The 19578-nt window shown below is 36.9% G+C and overlaps 2 protein-coding genes across 2 annotated transcripts; one reads left to right on the forward strand and one right to left on the reverse strand.

Annotated features, from left to right (window-relative positions):
- Positions 1–82: 82 nt before the first annotated feature.
- On the reverse strand, positions 83–12435 carry edc3 (enhancer of mRNA decapping 3 homolog (S. cerevisiae)). The gene is made up of 7 exons (XM_052123129.1): positions 12323–12435; positions 11905–12077; positions 11409–11698; positions 10865–11209; positions 10475–10628; positions 7405–7622; positions 83–3431 (listed from the first exon to the last, which is right to left on the reverse strand). Exons 2-7 carry the CDS (start codon positions 12066–12068, stop codon positions 3097–3099), a joined length of 1506 nt encoding a protein of 501 aa, XP_051979089.1. The 5' UTR covers positions 12069–12077; positions 12323–12435; the 3' UTR covers positions 83–3096.
- Positions 12436–15973: 3538 nt separating this feature from the next.
- kxd1 (KxDL motif containing 1) lies at positions 15974–19260 on the forward strand. Its single transcript, XM_052122897.1, has 5 exons — positions 15974–16153; positions 16249–16350; positions 16480–16632; positions 17817–17863; positions 18344–19260. Exons 2-5 carry the CDS (start codon positions 16256–16258, stop codon positions 18598–18600), a joined length of 552 nt encoding a protein of 183 aa, XP_051978857.1. The 5' UTR covers positions 15974–16153; positions 16249–16255; the 3' UTR covers positions 18601–19260.
- The last annotated feature ends 318 nt before the right edge of the window (positions 19261–19578 follow it).

A 19578-nucleotide genomic window follows, 5' to 3' on the forward strand; every position in this document is an offset into this window, starting at 1 on the left:
TGTAAATGTATGGTAAATGTGAGGAGACCTCAAAGAGGATTGAAATCATGACACAAAACAACCACACTCAGTATTATTTCCATTCTCTTTATTTATTCAGTCCACACACTTTACGGTTGACCATTTTTAGCATGTAAGGTTGCCAGTGATATTAGTACTATACTGAACAGATTTGTCACCAATTCACAATTAATGGTAACAACATTGTTATCAAAAACAATTCAAATAGTAGTCATTAACTGAGCTGTGTCTGAACAGGTGCAGAGATAACTGATAAAATTATGCAACGTTAACAACCTTTATCTCATGCTTTTGTGGGGAAAAAAACAAGAATGGAAAAAAAAGTAGCTTGAAACTTTTGATCGTGATGCAAACGAACCTCTTGGAACATTCAGGGATGTTTTCAATGACATCATAACAAATGTGGGGGGCAACACAATTTTGCCGTTCCAGGTAACATCTAAATAAATTTGAAAACTCTTGTTTGCACAACATGTTTGGTCACATTATTAGAAGGAAAACTCCCTCTCAGTTCACCCTTACGTAGAGGAATGGTTTATATAAAACAACATTTTGACAGATACAACTAAGCAGTGCTTACGTATCAAACAACATTCAAATTAATTTTTTTTTATGGACTCTGCAGGTATTATGTTAAAGCAAAATTGGTTTCTTTGAGCTAAATGCAAACAAATATTCTGTTTCAGAAAGCTTGTACAGCAGTAATATGTTTACTCCCAAAGAACTAGAAACCAGTCTGTCTCGTGATAACTACAACGTAAAGACCAACAAGTGATTTTGGCACAATTTCTTAAGCTCTTTTATTGGCCATTTACTGCTCTATTATTAATGAATTAAACATACAAGTTCTCATATATGTATATATATCCACAGTGAAGACAGACCATGGACCTCTTCTCTTCTATGTTGTCAAAACTTGAATAGTGCAATCTTCTAAGCATTTTTTCATAATTGCCTCACTGATTCATTCAATGTTTGTTTTAAGCGCAAAAGCTAATTTCAAGTAGCCAATTGGCTCTCTAGCAGCCATCAGAGACTGTACCATTCAATAACCTTACAGTCCACTTACAAAAGTAAAAAAAGTTAAAGTAAATTCTGTATTTCACATTTCAATTTGCCCCACATCTGAGAATAGCCGATGTGTCAAGTCTGTTGTTTTCTGTTTTTCCCCCCATAACACTATCGTTTTAAGTGTAAAAAGACATCTGGGGCAGACATCTTTAGTGATGTCACCTTTAGATTGTACATAGCATAAACATAAAATGTAACTTAAATCAGGGAACAATGACCTGCACTTTTACACACCGTCTAAACCTTGGGCGTGGTCTCTAGACAGAAGATAGAATAGAAAAACACAGGAGTTCAAGCTTCAGTGAAAATGTACAGAACTCTGAAATGATAGATGAAACAGGATAACACTGAAATAGTCAAATATCAGGGAAAAAAGTGCTCCATATGATATGGCAGTATGAAAACAAAATATTTGCTAATACATTTCAGAAGACATGACAGAAAAAAGCTTTACCGAAAAAAATATGTAAAAAGCTAGTCTGCTGATAATAGCACATTATTCCAGCTGTTAGAAGTAGACAGCTGTCAACACACTGTACACAGATGAGTCATATTTCAAAACATAATAACATCTATGAAACAAGTTTTTCATTATTGTCCCAAATGCATCTTTTATACACCAACTAAGAGTATTTTAGAATCGTAAGTGCCTATCATATTAACTTTGAAGGCATATGGTAATCTGCTGGTTTAAACAAAAAGTTATATCTATTTTATCTTTAACAGAGCTTGTTTAGAAAAAACTCCTCTGGTAATCATAATTCGTAACCCATACTGACTTTTAATTTCCTCTGAATCCGCCGGAGGTTTTGTAATGGGTTTGTGCGCTCACCAAAACCTATAATAAAACTATGAATCAATTTCAGAAGCATTTATTGCAACATGTGGAGTATCTCTCCTAGTAAAAGATTCTTGTTTGATATAACTAAAACAAGACATGACAACTCCACAAATTGAAACCCATTTAAAACAGGATCTCAATAAACTGTTAACTTGATGAGCATTGAGAACGAGTCCACACTCATGGCAAACTAATGAAAAAAAGAGATAAAGCATAGCAATGCTTCAAGTTTATCTTAAGCCATTTCCTCTAGAAAATCTGTGCGTTTTAATGGTAGTCTACAAGGGTACTGGTAAACAAATGCTTAAAACTGCCCAGTTTTCATCCAATCCTAACAAATATCATGGACTGGTTTATAGTAAACTTAACTTCCATGCCATTCCAAGTGTGCAACAATTTCACTGATAAGAACCCAGTCAATCTGATATATTTACCGCACACTGGGCTTGATCAATGGCCAAAGCAAATAACGCTTTGTTTCAACATCTGTAAGCAGAAATTTTGCAAGCAATAAACTCCCTTGGCATAATGAGCACATTATGCCACCTCACACTGACTTTGAACTCACTGGCACAAAAAGAATAAAGGAAAAATCCCTATTTCATGCAGATTCTGAAATTTTTCAGGGGAAAAAAATTAAAGGTAGATCTAAATCAGCACCTTTGACTTTAAAGTAAAAATAAATTCTACTTAAGATGCTGAAAGTAAACAAATAATTAAATTTGACAGAAAACTGATCACAGTCACAGTAACAGTGAGCCATGCAAGCAGTTTCAATGGTTTTGTTAAATAAACGATGAACAAAAACATATCCTTCCAAAAAGATCCAAGTCTATATATTGAACAGCCACCTGAAGGATCATAGTAAGACTATTAGAATTCAGAACAAAGCAGAGACAGTGAGAACATACTAATGTTTGTTCTGTTTTTAATATCAGAGTTGTCACAAGAGCTGGTATCCTTTTCTTTCGCTTCCCTTTGTTGAGGACTTTTCCTGTTCCCTTTGGAGAATTTTAAGAGAAAAATCAGCAGAGAAGTTCCAGTTGTGCTGCAAAGGAAAGGCTAATTTGTCCCAACATTCAAACTGACTTCTGTTCATTCTAAAATCTTTAAGGCAGGTTCTGGTTCAGTGAGCCTTGACCTAAACGGAAGAAGATCTTGGCTTATTCAGAGTGCAAAGGGATGACAAACTTACACCCGAATGGGGAGTGGTATTTGATCCCCACTTCCTGGAACACCTGTCTAGGGATGCCGATGTCACATAGGTAGACTCGGCCGGCCCCCTCGGACAAAGGCAGGGGGAGGCCCAGAGAAAGGGACCATTTAGCTTCCACTGCATGCGCCTGTCCACTTACTGGAGGGTCAATGCTCAGTACGGGGGCCCGGTTCTGGTTGGCCCAGTCGGCAGCGGCCTTATACCAGGGCTGGTCCCTCAAGAATCCGTTTTCATGGGAGTCAAGGCAGCTTATAACCAGGTCAACGGGTGTCTCTGGCAAGTCTGGGGGCAGGAAAATAATTTTCTTTAAATATTTTTTTCATGAGTGAATGATTAGACCAAGGGTCACTGATGTGGTTTATCTTTTAAAAAAGATGACATTTATAAGGCAACATACACCTTTGACTTTTATACGTTTTCCGGTACGTTATGTAAAGAGGGTGGGTGGGTACAAAGTAAGTGTGTTCTTGGAAATCAGAGTGGAAGTTTCCAAGACAGAATATATCAAGCCCGTGTTTCTAAATTTCATGCACCAAATAAAGACACTAGATGCAAACGGATTCTTGCCTAAAAAGGCACAGTTGGTCAAAAAATAAATTGTCACCTGGCCACTCAAAAGAATTTGTGAATGGTTAATCGGAGCACATTATTCCAAATCCTGAAAATTGTCTGTCCTTATAATCTTTCATCAGTATGTAATAACTAGCTTCACCTCTGATACAACTTTTCCTTCCGTCTGACATCAAGCACTTTTATTTTTTAACTATATCCCTCCAACCACCTCAAGTCTGTTATTAAATGACTACTTTTCACCATCCAATTATTTTCTGTTGGACAAAATCTAACAGTTAAGGGTGGGCGATATGACCAAAAGTCATTGAGTCGTTTTAAATCACGATAACAAAAACACAATATAGTACATTTTGGGGGGAAAATCAAGAAAGATTGGCTTATGTATTAAATAACCATATAGTAATGTCTATTTTTTGAGTAATTCTGTAAGTGAATACGTTTAATACTTCCTCTTGTTTCATTTTCTCTTTATTTGGAGCTTGACAATAGTCAAAAGAACAGAAAAAAGCTCCAACTTGGTTTTGGAAAGCCCAATTTCCAATGTGCTCTAAATTCTTGTGGTGGGATAGTGACACGCCTCAATCCAGGTAGCGGAGGATGAATCTCAGAGAATGTCAATCCACTCATCTTATCAAGTGGCTTGTTGAGCGAGTTACCACAAAGACATAGAGTGTGGAGGCTTCACGCTATTTTCCATGGCATCCACGCACAACTCACCATGCGCCCCACCGAGAGCGATTACCACATTATAGTGACCACGAGGAGGTTACCCCATGTGTCTCTACCCTCCCTAGCAACCGGGCCAACTTGGTTGCTTAGGAGACCTGGCTGGAGTCACTCAGCACACCCTGGGATTCGAACTAGTGACTCCAGGGGTGGTAGTCAGTGTCTTTACTTGCTGAGCAACCCAGGGATTTAAGTCATTTTTACCATAATACTAAAGTTCACATTATGCCACATTTCAGTCTGATATGTTGACCAAAATTATTATAAACTTTCTCAAGTAACTCGAGATCTTCCCAAAGCAATGCAACAGAGAATAATACATAAAAAAAGAAAAATAATGCGATGAAAATAAACACTTCGTGTAAACACTTCTTGGAAATAAATAAATCATATTTATATACAGCTGTGCACATGGGTATTTACATATCGCAATATACACAATATAGCAAAATCACTATCGATTGACACATTGTATCATCATCGCTAGAGTTGTCAAAAATACCGGTACTCTGGTACCGAAATTTTTTTTTTTATGATACCAGAATTTCTGAAGGTACCGGAGTACCAAGTACCGGGTACCGGGCCTACTGGTACCCATGCAGAGTCGGGAACTTTTGAACGCTCACAACAAGCAAAAGATGGCGACAAGCAAAGCTGCTGCGGAGTCTCAACTGAATCTTGTCGAAAAGAAAAGCGGAAAAAGCCAGGTTTGGAAATTCTTTGTATTTGAGGCTGATGAAAAGGGAAACATAGATCAGCAAAAACCTATTTGTAAACGGCTGCTTTTGCAATTTTCTGACGAAAGGAGGAAACACGTCAAACTTAATAAAGCACCTGAAAGACAGACACCCGGATAAACTTTCACAGCTTCATTTTATGTAGATCCCAATGTATTAGGGAAATATATATAAAAAAAGAAAAAAAAAAAAAAAAAAAAAAAAAAAAAAAAAAAAAGGAAATTCAGAAGCAGTCTCGTTGTGGAATAAGCAGAGCTGGAGCTCTTTAAAGGAAACATCCCGGCGTTACAAATGCAGTTATATTGAATGTGTTATTGCTTTATTAAAGTTGAAATAATACAGAACAGCTCATGTTAATAACTTTAAACTCAGAAACTGGCATTTCTCTGTGTGGTAAGCGCTTCTTCAAAGAGTTGCGCGAATGTCCAAATCTAAGGGGGAGAAATTTAAACTGCAACCGGCTGAGAGAGACTCTGCCTCGGGGACGCTAATCCCTCGAGCGCGCACACTTAATGCAGCTAGATTAGAACGCGATGGCTCGCGACTTATTTAATCATAATATATGTCACTGTGCATTTCTTATCGTGAAGAAAAATGGCAATATGCAGCTTTATTAATATGAGAGCACTTTGCACATTAGTTTGGAAATTGTTTAATAAAAAACAATTTCCAAACTAATTGCATTCTATTGTATGCTTGTTTATTTAGTTTTTTTTTTTTTAGTACTTGGTAAAAACTGAAAGTAAAAGTTGCACAAGTTGAAGCAAATCTTATATAAGTGTTCAAAAATACTTTAAGCATACATTGTTCAGTTTTGTTATAATTCAAAACTAATACATTTAAATTAAAGTGTTGCTCAATGGCATATTTCTGTTCTTAGTTCTGCTGCTAATGTTTTGTTAACTTTGTTAATTAAAGAGTGTTGTTTAGTAACATGTTTTTGCTTTGGTACCGAAAATGGTATCGAGTACCGTTAAATTTCAATGGTATTGGTACTACCGACTACTGAAATTTTGGTACCGTGACAACACTAATCATTGCCATGATATATAGTCATATCGCCCAGTCCTACTAACAGTTTTTTTCATGTTGAATACACCCATAAAGATGACACATTACAGAAGTTAACTGGGTTGTCAATGTTGTTTTTTGTGCACGCAGGGTTACATTCACCTTTGCACAGTGAAATTAAATGGACAAAATACAGCCATTTCTGTTGGAGTTAACGTGGGTTTCAACCTTTGGTGACATTTGACATGCAATTTCACATAATTAACCAATAAGTTGCTTTGTTTGGCAGTGACCTCTGTGTGTGCAGTGCTTTGAACATAGCTACACTGAACAATGGACGAGGGAAACATTTCATTTAGAACTTTGATCTTACAGAGCACAAAGTGAAGCATAAAAAAAAAAGAGAGCTGTGCATAAGCTCTCACTTAATTTGAGACGTAAAGTTCACACAAGGGCTTAGTAACTAGTACGTTTTTAACAAAGTCAGTGCTTAATTTGGTGCACCACCTGTTCTTAAGGAAAGACTTAACTAGTAGGTTGTAAACTCTACGTAAAGCAATGCGGAGTCACATAATATGACATTTACCTGTAGTGATCCAATAAGCAGCCTTCAAATTGGTACACAGAAGTGTAAAATGGCTGTGAATTTCAGCTTTAATAAGGGACAATAAATAAATAACTTCTAATACAACAAGATGTAAAAATAGACATATTCATATTAATATCTATGTTAATATATAATATGTAATATATGTTGAAACTTGACACCAGGCGGAGTACACAGGAAAGTGCAGTTGGATCGGATTCATGCTCAATTAGTATGTTTTGTTTACATAATTACATATGTTTTCTCCTGTAAATGTAAACAGGTGTAAATGCCAACACCATATGTCGAAAGGAATGAAGCCTGTCAACCAAAACATGAGCTTATTGATGTCAGTAAATGAGTCTGCTTCTTTATAACATCTGTTACTCCTGGTTAGAGGCTTCCGTAAATATTTATACATAGGGTTACATTCTACTTAAATTTAATAGCGCAATGCTCTATTTTTGAGTATTAGTGCCCATTTATGCCACAACTAGGCTAAGTTGTAACTTATGTATTGCTGGTGCAACCGGCCCCTGCTGAATTTCTCAGTGCAAAGGTAAACATGACCGAAAATTAAGATTGAATGTGAACATGAAATGTAAATGCAATAGTGGCACACCTTTCACATTAGAAACCAGCTTGCCCCCAGTATTGCCAAAGAGAGCAAGCTCGCTGGTGATGGCCTCCAACATTTTGACGAAGTTTGGCAAGAATAGGATGACCTCCACTTCATGATTGGCCAAGTGGCGGCCACAGCTGATCCCCTGAGCTCCCTGGACATGCGGTCCAGACAGCAGGGCCACCAAGGGTCGTTGATGCACATTCTTTGGGGTAAGTCTACGGAAGAGAGATCCCACAACCACAGCAATGATAACCAGACTCTAAATGAGCATATTTCAGACTATGACTAAGTCTGTTTAAAGGCCCCAACATTCTCACAGAAAGGTTCATTCTTCGCTCAGAGCTGAACAGAAATGTGAAAGTTGAGCAACGGGATACTGTTTGCAAACATTCAAACATCAGCCAGATCGCTGTGGGAGGCTTTTAGAGGAACATTTCAATATCAGGACAACAAAACTAATTTGATATTAAGATGAGTTATCTTTGGTATAAGCTGCTGTCTTGTTAATTTGTGTGTTTTGTTGAATAAAAAAAAAAAAAAAAAAAACAGATGAGTTATCAATAAGTTTATGCCTTGTTCTAGGAGTAGAATTAATATACTAAAAGATACATTCTCTGAAAATAAAGCTTTATCCTTTTAAATAAATCCTTTAACATCAGTATAGCTCTTTAAGTAAATGTACCTTGTTTTAAAGGATTTTTAAAAATTGATCAGAAAACAGGTTAAAAAAAGAATTGTCTAATAATTTAATATATAATAATAAGCCTACCGTCTCACATGTTTTTCACTTGATTTCGCATCAAATTTATCTCACAAAAAAAAACAATTTTCTTAATAGGACAGAGGTATCCACAGTTACCTCATGTTAAGATAAACAAAGCACATTAATAAAAAACATAATTCAATACATCGCGAGCCATACAACTGAAGCTGCGTCAAACACTCAATCTCTTGCACCCAGTTTGCTTCATTTCAATCAACTGAATCAAAGTGCACAGATAAATTCTAGGTTCAGAGTTTGTGCTTATTTAGATCACCTGCTTCCATACATTACAGATGAAGGGAAATAACACCGGAGTGTCTCCTTTTATATACTAACACGCAAGTTTTGCTCCCGCTGAACACCAGATGCACTTTATTTCACAACAAGATTGATTTTGTGTGTTACTTCTCTAGTATGTTTGTATAATTTGCCCATATTTTGCTATCAGCATCATTGTGAGACGTTTGGAGTGCATCTGGACTTCTTCCTCTCGGGCTGCAGCGCTCCTCTGGTTAAAATGTGTCATTTGTTTAATATGATCCCATGTTACAAAGGTCAGATTATTCCACCATTTGATGAGTGACTGCTCGATTATTACAAAAACAATAAAAAAAAATGTGATGATAATAATTTTATTTCAGAAACTTTTGTTAGTTTGATTTGTTTTACATTTTCTTATTTTTTTTACTTCAGCTTAAGAAAATTATTTGAATCAATAGTTTTCATCTTAATTTTAATTTACAAAAATAAACCTGACACGAACGCTCATACAGATGTAGGTAAGTTTGCACTAGCGGTCGACCGATAGTGGATTTTGCGGATACTGATAACTAAGGTGGTGGGAAAGGCAGATAACGATTAATCAGACAATAGTTTTTTTAATTGATTTATAGAATGTCAAAAAAAAATATTATTCTTTCCTTATTATGACAGGCACAGACAAAGAGTCCAAAATAAATAAAATCCCAGATCCAGTTTATTGCTCAACCAAAATCCCCCAAAATAACCAGATAAAAATTAAGATTTGGTGCATAACGCGGGACTTCTAAATATAAACAAGCCGGAAAACACACCGGGGGACTCATATTTTGAAATGACAAAATTATGAAAAAACTATTGTCAACTATTGCCACAGATTTTTGCAGATAACAATGCGTCCAAAAAGCAACTATCGCCACCTAATAATCAGTAAAAACAATATATCGGTCTACCTCTAGATTGAACCAGCTCACTTATAACTCTTCAAACTGGTTTGTTCATGTTGACTGATCTTTAAATGACTGACCGGGAATTGACCCTTCGCCAAGTCTCCCCGTTCGTGACCTTACGTGTCTTAGCAACTGTTTCCCCGCTGCCATTGGGGCAAATGTGGCTCAGGTGGTAGAGTGGGTTGTCCACTAATCGCAGGGTTGGTGGTTCGATTCCTGGGCCACACAACTCCACATGCCAAAGTGTCCTTGGGCAAGACACTGAACCCCAAGTTGCTCCCAATGGCAGGCTAGCGCCTTGCATGGCAACTCTGTCGTCATTGGTATGTGTGTGTGAATGGGTGAATGAGACACAGTGTAAAGCGCTTTGAATACCGCTAATGTTAAAAAGGCACTATATAAGTGCAGACCATTTACTATTACTCTGAGAAGCGTTTGCCTTTTTTCAATGACAGCCTATGGGAGTGATGTGTGTTTGAGTCCTTTTAAGCAGGATTTTATCGAAATGATCCACAACATTTTTAAAACATTGTTGCTGGGTCACTTGTAACAGTGAAACAAGGCACATAGAGAGATACACGCAGTGCTTTTTTTTAATCTTTAAATAAATATTGAGAAGAGCATGCTATGACTGTGTAATTTAGCGATTTCTTTTACAAAAAACATCAGATAAATATGCTTTACACTGTCACTCTTCATTCCTGTCCACATAATAATATTTTCCATTCCGTTTATGGCGTTAACGCTAATCTCATATTCATTCCTATAGGGAGTTCTGTGGAGCTTATCAGAGCGAGCGACTGTAACCAAGGGGGTGGAGCTTAGCGAAGGGTCAGTTAGCTGTCAAAATCAAAGTAGGAGGAGATCCAGGTCACAACTACCGATGACGTGGACAAATGGCAGTAAGAAGGTGTTTAGCAACCAGTAAGAAGTTTTCCTTAATGTACAAATCATCAGAACAAACTCAAAAATACCTTTGCTTTAGCTAGATTTAGTTCTAAAAGAAATCACACCTGAACGTTCTTTGCTTTCGTATGAAGTATGCTGGGGCCTTACGATTAAACAAGTGGATTTACATGAAATTAAACCCACAAACCTGTTTGGGCCACCAAGTAGCGTGAGGGCCATCTGACTTGCACATACACCCGTCATCTCAAGCCTGCGCTCTAGAGACAGACCGTGACTCTCTGCTGCAGCCAATAAACGCTTGTGCAAATCAAAAGATATACTGGGTACCACTAGCCCCGAGTCTGCAGAAAAAGAGAACAGAGCCAAAATGTAACACCAGCGTGTTCTGCGTGCTGTGTTTGCAGGGAATATTAAACTTTTTATGCAACTCTCAAAACCGAAACGCTTTTTTAAAGATGCATACATGATCATGATTGCTGTGAGAAAACATTTCTACATTGGTTTTAAGCACAAATACATGTGTACACACGGTTTGTGAATGAGATGCAACGTGAACATCTTTGTTTTCGATTCTTACCAGTGCTATACTCTTTTGTTCCAGGCAGTGGAACTGTGATCTGTCTGTAGACGACGGGTTTGGCTTCCAGAATGTTCTCGTCATGGCGGTATCGCGATGGCGTTTGCTCTCCAGGTGTCCCTCGAGATCTTGCACCATTGCCTTGCCGTTCTGACGAATCAATCTGTGAAAACACTGCCGCTTTGTCAAACAGCGCGAGGTTACCCTCAAAGTCGAAGTCCTCGTCGAGAACATCATCCATCCCATCTCCAAAACATTCATCGTGTCTGTTCTTCATATAGCCCCCGTTCTTCACTCCATTCTTTTTAGGTGTGACCTGATTTGCACCTCTGCAACTTGACGACCCTAAAAACGTAAAAATACATTTAATTCACCCCCCTTAAAAATATGCATTAAAGCTTACGCTTTCGGACAACCTATTAATTAATTATTCCTTTTTGCTGTTCCATTTGGTGACATTACTGGTGCAGAAATGACACACTTCAGCTTAAATATGAAATAATTAATAGACCCTCTTCAAAATGGAATGACACAGAAGACTCACAGGAGTTGTGTCTTCGTCTAAAGCCTTTACTTTGGGCAGCCATGTCCATGTGACGTTCACTGTAACCCTTCGAGTAGTGTGGCACTGGAGACACTCCTCCTTCCTGTGATTTGGGCTCAGCTTTATTAGGTACTGTCACAGGAGTACTGTTCACTGGGGCGCCACCACCCTTCTCCTTGCGTGCACCATGTGGCGTCAGTGTTGAGTTGGAGTCTGGACCATTTTGCTTAGGAACTTCATTGGAGCTCTTACGGATCTCAAGGATTTTGAGATCTTTGATGTCCATGGCACTGTGAACCAGAGAGGAAAATACTTTTAGTACAAGTAAAAATTTTATTTCATCTATTTCAATTCTGATGGTCCTGGTAATACACTAACATTGTACTTAAGAGGCCAATAACAATGTGGCCTGCTTAGTATCTTAATTACATTGTGCCAACCTCATACCTTCGTCTTCAACATTTCAAATACAAGGATAGCGTGTAAAAGTGTTTACCTGAAGGTAACCTCGGGTACAGTGCACTTGACTCCATTATGGAAGGGATGTCTGAGAGAGATGGTTTGGCTGGTCTGATCAACTGAAGAAACTTCTCCTTGATACACTCCAAGTGTTGGTCCACATTGTATTGAAACAAGACTGCCAATCCAGTCTGATGCCATTGTGACCAGCTGAAATGAGAGAAAAGTCTAGACGTTCCATTCTTCTTGAAACGCTTATATTTAAAACTTAAAATGCTATTTGTAGATAAAATATGACATCTGCTCTGACATAAAGGTTATAATGGATGAATAAATCAAGTTTCAAACGCTACAGGGAACGGTGCTAAGGTTAGCGAGATAGATGGAGGACAGGATAAAACGGCTTAGGGAAAAAAATCCTCCTAGGTTTTATTAAACTGTGAAAATGACCTCACCTGTTGTTAAGAGTAAATCCTTTCAATAATATAAGTAACTACTATATTGTGTTGAATTTTGATGAACTCTTCTAGGGAGCTCGACTACACGAACGGCTTCTTCTATTATGATCTGTTGAGCGAGTATCAGTTTAGAATTGGTGTTACTGCCACCTACAGCACAGCAGGTGAACGTACTGTACACTGAATTGGAGCACGCTTTTACCCCATTATCAGAATGAGCTCATTGCCGTGTTATCACGTCCACTGGTAGTATTATTATTATTTATTTTATTGTGTTTTTTGTAATAGGAGAAATAAGTACACAATGTAAACCACAGTGAGACACAGAATACAAAACAAGGGCAATAAAAAAAATTACATTTATTTTAAAGAAATAGTTCACCCAAAAAAGAAAATTCCCTCATCATTTACTCTCCCTCATGCAATCCCAGATGTGTATGACTTTTTGTTCTTCAGAACATAAACAAAGATTTTTGGAATAAAATCCATTCAATGCAAGTAAATGGTGACCAGAACTTTGAATCTGCATAAAGCACATTAAGACAGCATGATCCATACTCCAGAAAGTGGTCTTCAGAATGGATATCATAGGAGAAACATATACATATTTAAGTCCTTTTTTACTATAAATCAACTGGATTTATATGAAATCTGATCTGACTGTTCAGACTGAGATGCATTAAGAAAAATTTGATTTTAATTGGATTCTAAACCATCTAAGAATGTGGTTTGGATGAGGGTTGTAAAAATCATATTTAAAGTGTTTTTGTCCCTGTGTGAACAAACAGACACGGGAGAATGTTAACAGACCATGGATCCAGCTTTATGTCTAGAACAGGGAAAAAGAAAAGGACAAATAAACAGAGAAAGTGTAGTGGCTGTCTTCTTTGATATAAAGAAGGCATACGATATGACGTAGGAAGAGGATTATTAATCAGAATTTGTAAATTAGGTATCAAAGGTCAGATATATAGATGGATCAAGGACTTTTTACTAGAAAGAGAAATCTAGTCAGAACAGTAAAGAACTATTCAAGAAAATGTGTTGTTGGAAATGGAACACCTTAAGGAAGCATATAAGCCCTTTATTATTCTCCATAATGATAAATGATGTATTTATGGAAATAGAGAATGGGATGGGGTTTCCGCTTTTTGCGGATGATGGGGCAATTTGGAATAGGGGAAGAAATATGGAATTCATTGTAAAGAAACTAATTGAAGAATTGTCATAAAAATGGTGTTTTAAATTTTCAGTTGACAAGAAAAAGACAATGCTACTCACAAGGAAAATAATTGGTAGTGAGGTAACATTTTAAATATTTAATCAAGAATTGGAAAGAGTGAAGCATTTTAAGTTTTCAGGGTTATGGTTTGATGAAAGAATTACATGGGTAGTACATATTCAGAAAAAAAATGAACAAATGTAAGAAGGTACCAAATGTAATGAGGTGTTTAGTCTGAATGGGGGCAGACAGGATTGCTTTGAGGGCCATATACAGCATTCAATTATGGTTGTATGGTGTATGGATCAGCAGCAGGCACAGCTACCAAAAAGTTAGATAATATACAATTTTAGGATTTTATATTATGTACAGGTGCATTTAAAACAACCACAACAGCAACATAACAGGTTGAAATGCCACTAGAAAATAGAAGGATACAGCTATCACTGAATTTCTACAGGGTCATAGTCAAGATCATCCAACACAAGATACTTTAAAACCTTGTTGGGAAAAGGAGAGGAGGGAAGCAAAAAGTTTGGATGGACAGTGACACAGAATGCAACAGAACTTAAAGTAGATTAAACATTAGTCCAACAGTGCCATTACCAACAATACAACCTTGGAAACTTCCTGATGCCACAGTAGATTTTACAATATTAGAAAAGAAGAACAAGATAGGGTGTTTAATTAACATAACATACAGAGACATATTGATAATTATCACAGTTACATCCAGATCTACACAGATGCATCAAAGAGTATAAAATATGAGTAGCATTTATTGTTCCAGAGTTTCACATCTCAGTAGGGAAAATGATCAGTGAAGGATTATCAGTTTATACAGGAGAAATGCTTGCAATATTGTTAGCAGTACAGTGGATAGAGGATGCAAGACCATTGAGAGCAATCATTTGTTCAGACTCAAGCTCATCACTAGCCAGTTTACAGTAAAGTCATTCAGCAGACCACATATTTTTGATAGAAATACAACAAACATTATATAGAATTCAAATGATGGGACTTACAGTAATATTTGTAGGGTAGCGGCACATATTGGTATCAAAGGAAATAAAATGACAGATAAGGTGGCAAAGGAAGCCACAAAAAATTTGCATATTGATTTGATAGTTAACCTCAGCAGGACAGAAATCAGGAGCATTATTAAGCAAAGATTGAAGGAAAGGTGTCAGAAGTAATGGGAGGAAGAAAGGAAAGGACAATGGTTCTATAATTCAAAGGAAAGTGGGAGAGATGAGGTGTGCAGAAAAGAACAGAAGAGAGGAGATATTAAAATCAAGACTTAGATTTGGACACACTGGTCTAACAGATACTTCAGAATAGGTAAACATAATACAAGCAGATGTGACTATTGTGGGCAAGAAGAAACAGTAGAGCATGCTATGATCCATTGTCAGAAATATGAAGCAGAAAGAAAGAATCTGATTCAAAACCTTAGACAGACAAAAGTACACTCTGATATAATAGATATTCTACAAAAGAGCCCGGAAAATGAGTGTTATCAATTCAGAATATATCATTTGATTGAGTCAAGTCAAGTCAAGTGGAAAGTGGATCAGTGGAAGTGAGAGGATATAATTAAGGAAAAGAAAAAAGGAGGAAAAGGTAAAGGAGGAAGGGAAAAAATACGTAGAGGAAAAAGAAGGAAGAAGAATCTTTTTTTTTTTTTTTTTTTTTAATGGATATTGAAATAGCGCTGCGATGGACTGGCGACCTGTCCAGGGTGTCCCCCGCCTTTCGCCCAATGTTAGCTGGGATAGGCTCCAGCCCCCCGCGACCCTGTACACAGGATAAGCGGTTGACGATGGATGGATGGATGGATGGATGGATATTGAAATACTAGCCATTCTGATTCACACTCCATACCAGTTGGTGGCGATAATGCGCCAATTCGTTTTTTTGCCAACAACCAATAAAACTCAAAAGAAGAAGAAATGATAATAAAAAAATTAACTAGTTATTATTGGCGGTGTAGTTTGGGACGAGTAGCAGCTCGTTTATCTCAGTGAATATGCTGTATTCAGTCGCATCACGCCATCCTTAATTAAAGCTATGTACAGTCGCCAACAAAGCATAAAGTCGGATCAAACATTTACACGCTATTTAATTTATATGAATACTTTGATTTTATTAGATCTGTCTCACGTTTCAATAACCGCTATTATTACCGGAAGTAAGTTTACCCTGCGAGTTCACGCCCGGTAGCGACAAAACGCGGAAGTTTGAAAAAGGCTAATCAACGATTGTGAAATGTATTTATTTTTTTATTATTATTTTTTATTTCGTATTCTTTCCGTTGGTTTGACTCAAGTTACATTGCTTAAAGCAATAATAATAAAAAAAAACGATTGTAAATTGTCAATGGGCCCGCCTCTCTAATTACGTCACTTTCATATGACAACATCACAACAAGAATGTCTGACTGCTCTTCAGCGTGTTAGCGAAACCTATAAAAGCCTTCACTGCATTTTTTTATCGTTTCACAAATATATCAAAAACTGGTTTGCATCTTCATCGAAACCTCAACGAAGTGTGCAGTTAGTATTTTTTTTTTTTTAAACAAACCAATTTAGCAGATTTGTCTCACAGTAAGTATTTTTCCATGTAAGTGACTGCCTTAAATCTATCAAATCAGCATTGATTTGATTAATTATTAACGCTATATGTTCTGTTTTGTTTGAAGTATCGTCATGGAGCCAACGGCCTCTGGAATATTCTGCAACAGGATGCTCAGCATGGTGAACTCTGAGGATGTGAACGCGATCATTCAAGCTCAGAGACACATGTCAGTAGTTTTAGTTACAAACGCTGTCTCAAAATCTATGAACATGCCTACCTAGATCGCATCTTGCTTAGGTTTTTTTACATTCTAACTTGAACTTGTTTCATGACTCTCCATCTGCATGACTTCTAGGTTGGACCGATTTGAGAAGACCAATGAGATGCTGATCAACTTCAACGGGCTGTCCAATGTGCGCTTACAACAGATGAATGAACACTTTCTTACGCACACCCGCACTTTAATTGAGATGAAGAAAGACTTGGACAGTATCTTTAGACGAATAAGGTATTTTGTCTTTAACTTAAGATGTTATTGGTATAGTTCACGCAAATATAAAATTCTCTCATCATTTATACATCATCATGCCACCCAAGATGATAATTTCTGTTCTAATTTTGTGAAAATTAATTCGATGTCTGGAATGGATAAGGAAATACTAAAATTACTAGTTGGTAGCCTAGTCTCTCACTTTAATGAAAATATACAAATGTTTGTTAAATACATAAAAAAATAAATAAAACGTTTTCTAAATTTTCTCTTGGAACACCCCTGAACCCACATTCAGCATCATTCCACAGTCACAAGGGCTTCTATACCCCCATACTTGGGTATCTGAATCTAAAGAAATATAAAAAATATTTACTGGACTGCTGTCACTAAGCTTCAGAACATACAGATGGTCTTTTAACATTCATTATCAATTGATAAACGTAGAAGATCTCGCAAACCCCAGTTTGGCCGTCTCTGGACACCCTGTGCAGTTTTGTAAAGACTATTTTGACTGTTTAGAATGAATTTCTTCTTCTTTTCCTCAGTCAACTTTGAAATAAAAAAATAGAAAGTGCAATGTGTAAATGTATATCGTGATAAATATCAATATCGAACAATATGAAAAAGATTATCGTGATAACAATTTTGGCCATATCGCCCAGCCCTAATTACCCTAATCTCCCGTACATTAAAAAAAAAAAAACAATGTATCCCCTTTTCTCCCAATTTGGAATGCCCAATTCCCTCTACTTAGTAGGTCCTTGTGGTGGTGTGGTTGCTCGTTTCAATTCAGGTGGCGGAGGACAAGTCTCAGTTGCCACCGCTTTTGAGACTGTAAATCCATGCATTTTATCATGTGGCTTGTTGTGCATGACACCGCGGAGACTCCGCATGTGGAATCGCTCTGCGATTCTCACACACAACCACGCGCCCCATTGAGAGCGAGAACCACTAATCTCAACCACGAGGAGGTTACCCCATGTGACTGTACCCTCCCTAGCAACTGTGCCAATTTGGTTGCTTAGGAGACCTGGCTGAAATCACTCAGCATGCCCTGGATTTGAACTCGTGATTTCAGGGGTGGTAGTCAGCATCAATACTTGCTGAGCTACCCTGGCCCCCTCTCCCATACATTCTTATAGTAACTTAAGTCAAATCCTATGAGTAACAATATTTTAATATGGTTTGTGTTTTCCCAGAACTTTAAAGGGCAAGATTGCAAAGCAATATCCAGAAGCCTTTAGCAGTAAGTTATTATGCAGTTTTTAATGGATTATGCTTTATTTTGCACCTTCTGCTCATATTGATAATCAACCCATTTTGACTATTACTACAAATACATCATTGTTATTTGAAGCAGTATTTTGGTTACAATGTACAATAAGGTTGTATTTGTTAACATTAGTAAATGTATTACGTTTCACAAATATATTTTTACCGCAATTATTCATCTTAATGTTTATTTATAAAGTTAACAATGAATATATTATTCATTGTTAATTCATGTTTGTTTATAATGTATATATCTAATGTTAACATGTACAACGTTGGAAAATGTATTCGTATTTGTTGAAATTAACAGTAACTGAGATTAATATGTTGAAGTGTTGAAAAAGTACTGTTTATTATTAGTTCTTGTTAACTGTTGTAGTTAACTAACCGTACAAACTTATTGTAAAGTGTACCAGTAGTTTAACATCAGCCCTTTACACTTTGTTTTCAACAGATATCAATGAGTGTTCCAACTTGGAGGATGATGATGATGAGTTCGAACCCATCCATCCCAGTGTGGCCACCATCATCACAACCACTGCAACTTCAGAACAGAGCACTGAGTCATGTGACACAAGCCCTGATGTAATATCTCCCACTATTAGCTGCTGTTCTGAAGAACCCTCTCAGGAGAACATTGGCACACCAACCTCTGACAGTCTTGAACAGGCTGTATTACGGGACGAGGGTCCGGATTCAGCCGAGATCTAGATTTGCGTTTCTGATATTATGTCTTTACAATGTCCAGATGCCTCTTAAAAGTGGGATGAAGCTGTCAGAGTTGTAGCCTTGTAGGCAGTGCTCTGACAATTGGTGCGGTAGCATCCTGGTGGAACTGAGTTTGAGTCCCAGCTCAAAGTCCTTTTTCTGATCCTGATACCTCTCTTCTCCCCAGTCATGACCTCTCTCTCTCCCCACTATACTATCTATTAAAGGCTATTAAAGGGGGGGGGGAGCCAAAAATATAACTTAAAAAAAAAAGGTGGGATGAAGAATGTCTACATCTTAACATTTATTATTAGGAGGGTTTAAAGCATGGTTTTGGCATGGAACTAATTTGGTACTGTTGTTAAATGCTTAGTCGATTTTCTGTTTTCTGTTATAGCTTTTTATGTATTTAACTTATGTGGTAATGCCCTACAAAACATAACAAATGTCATCTTCAGGTTATAAAAACAACAACAAAAATAAACTACAAAAATCCAAAGATTGATATTCATCACAAAACCGCTTCAGTGATGCATTTAACCCAGACAGGTTTACTTGATTAGTGGTGTTATATAATATGTAATATTCAAAACAGTATTAGTATTGTAAAGGATGGTGAATTTAAAAGTAAACATCTGCCAATGATGAAATAAATGCTTTGTCACAGAACTCTTAGTGAGTTTATTTTATGTACACATAAAAGTTAACAGTATTTGCTTACAGCTTAAATTTGCTTTACTTGCCACAACTATTTAATTAAAGAAATGTGCCAAGCTCAATACAAGTTAAACTCAATTGACAGCATTTGTAGGATAATGTTGATTCCCACTATGAAATCATTTCGACTTGTCTCCTCTATAAAATAAAATAAAAATAGCTGTTGTAGTAAGACACTTACAATGGAAGTGAATGGGGCCAATCTATAATCATTAAAATACAAATAGTTTCATAAGTATAACCACACAATGTAAATATTAAACA

The sequence above is a fragment of the Xyrauchen texanus genome, chromosome 49 (assembly GCF_025860055.1).
Source record: "Xyrauchen texanus isolate HMW12.3.18 chromosome 49, RBS_HiC_50CHRs, whole genome shotgun sequence".
Taxonomy (NCBI): domain Eukaryota; kingdom Metazoa; phylum Chordata; class Actinopteri; order Cypriniformes; family Catostomidae; genus Xyrauchen; species Xyrauchen texanus.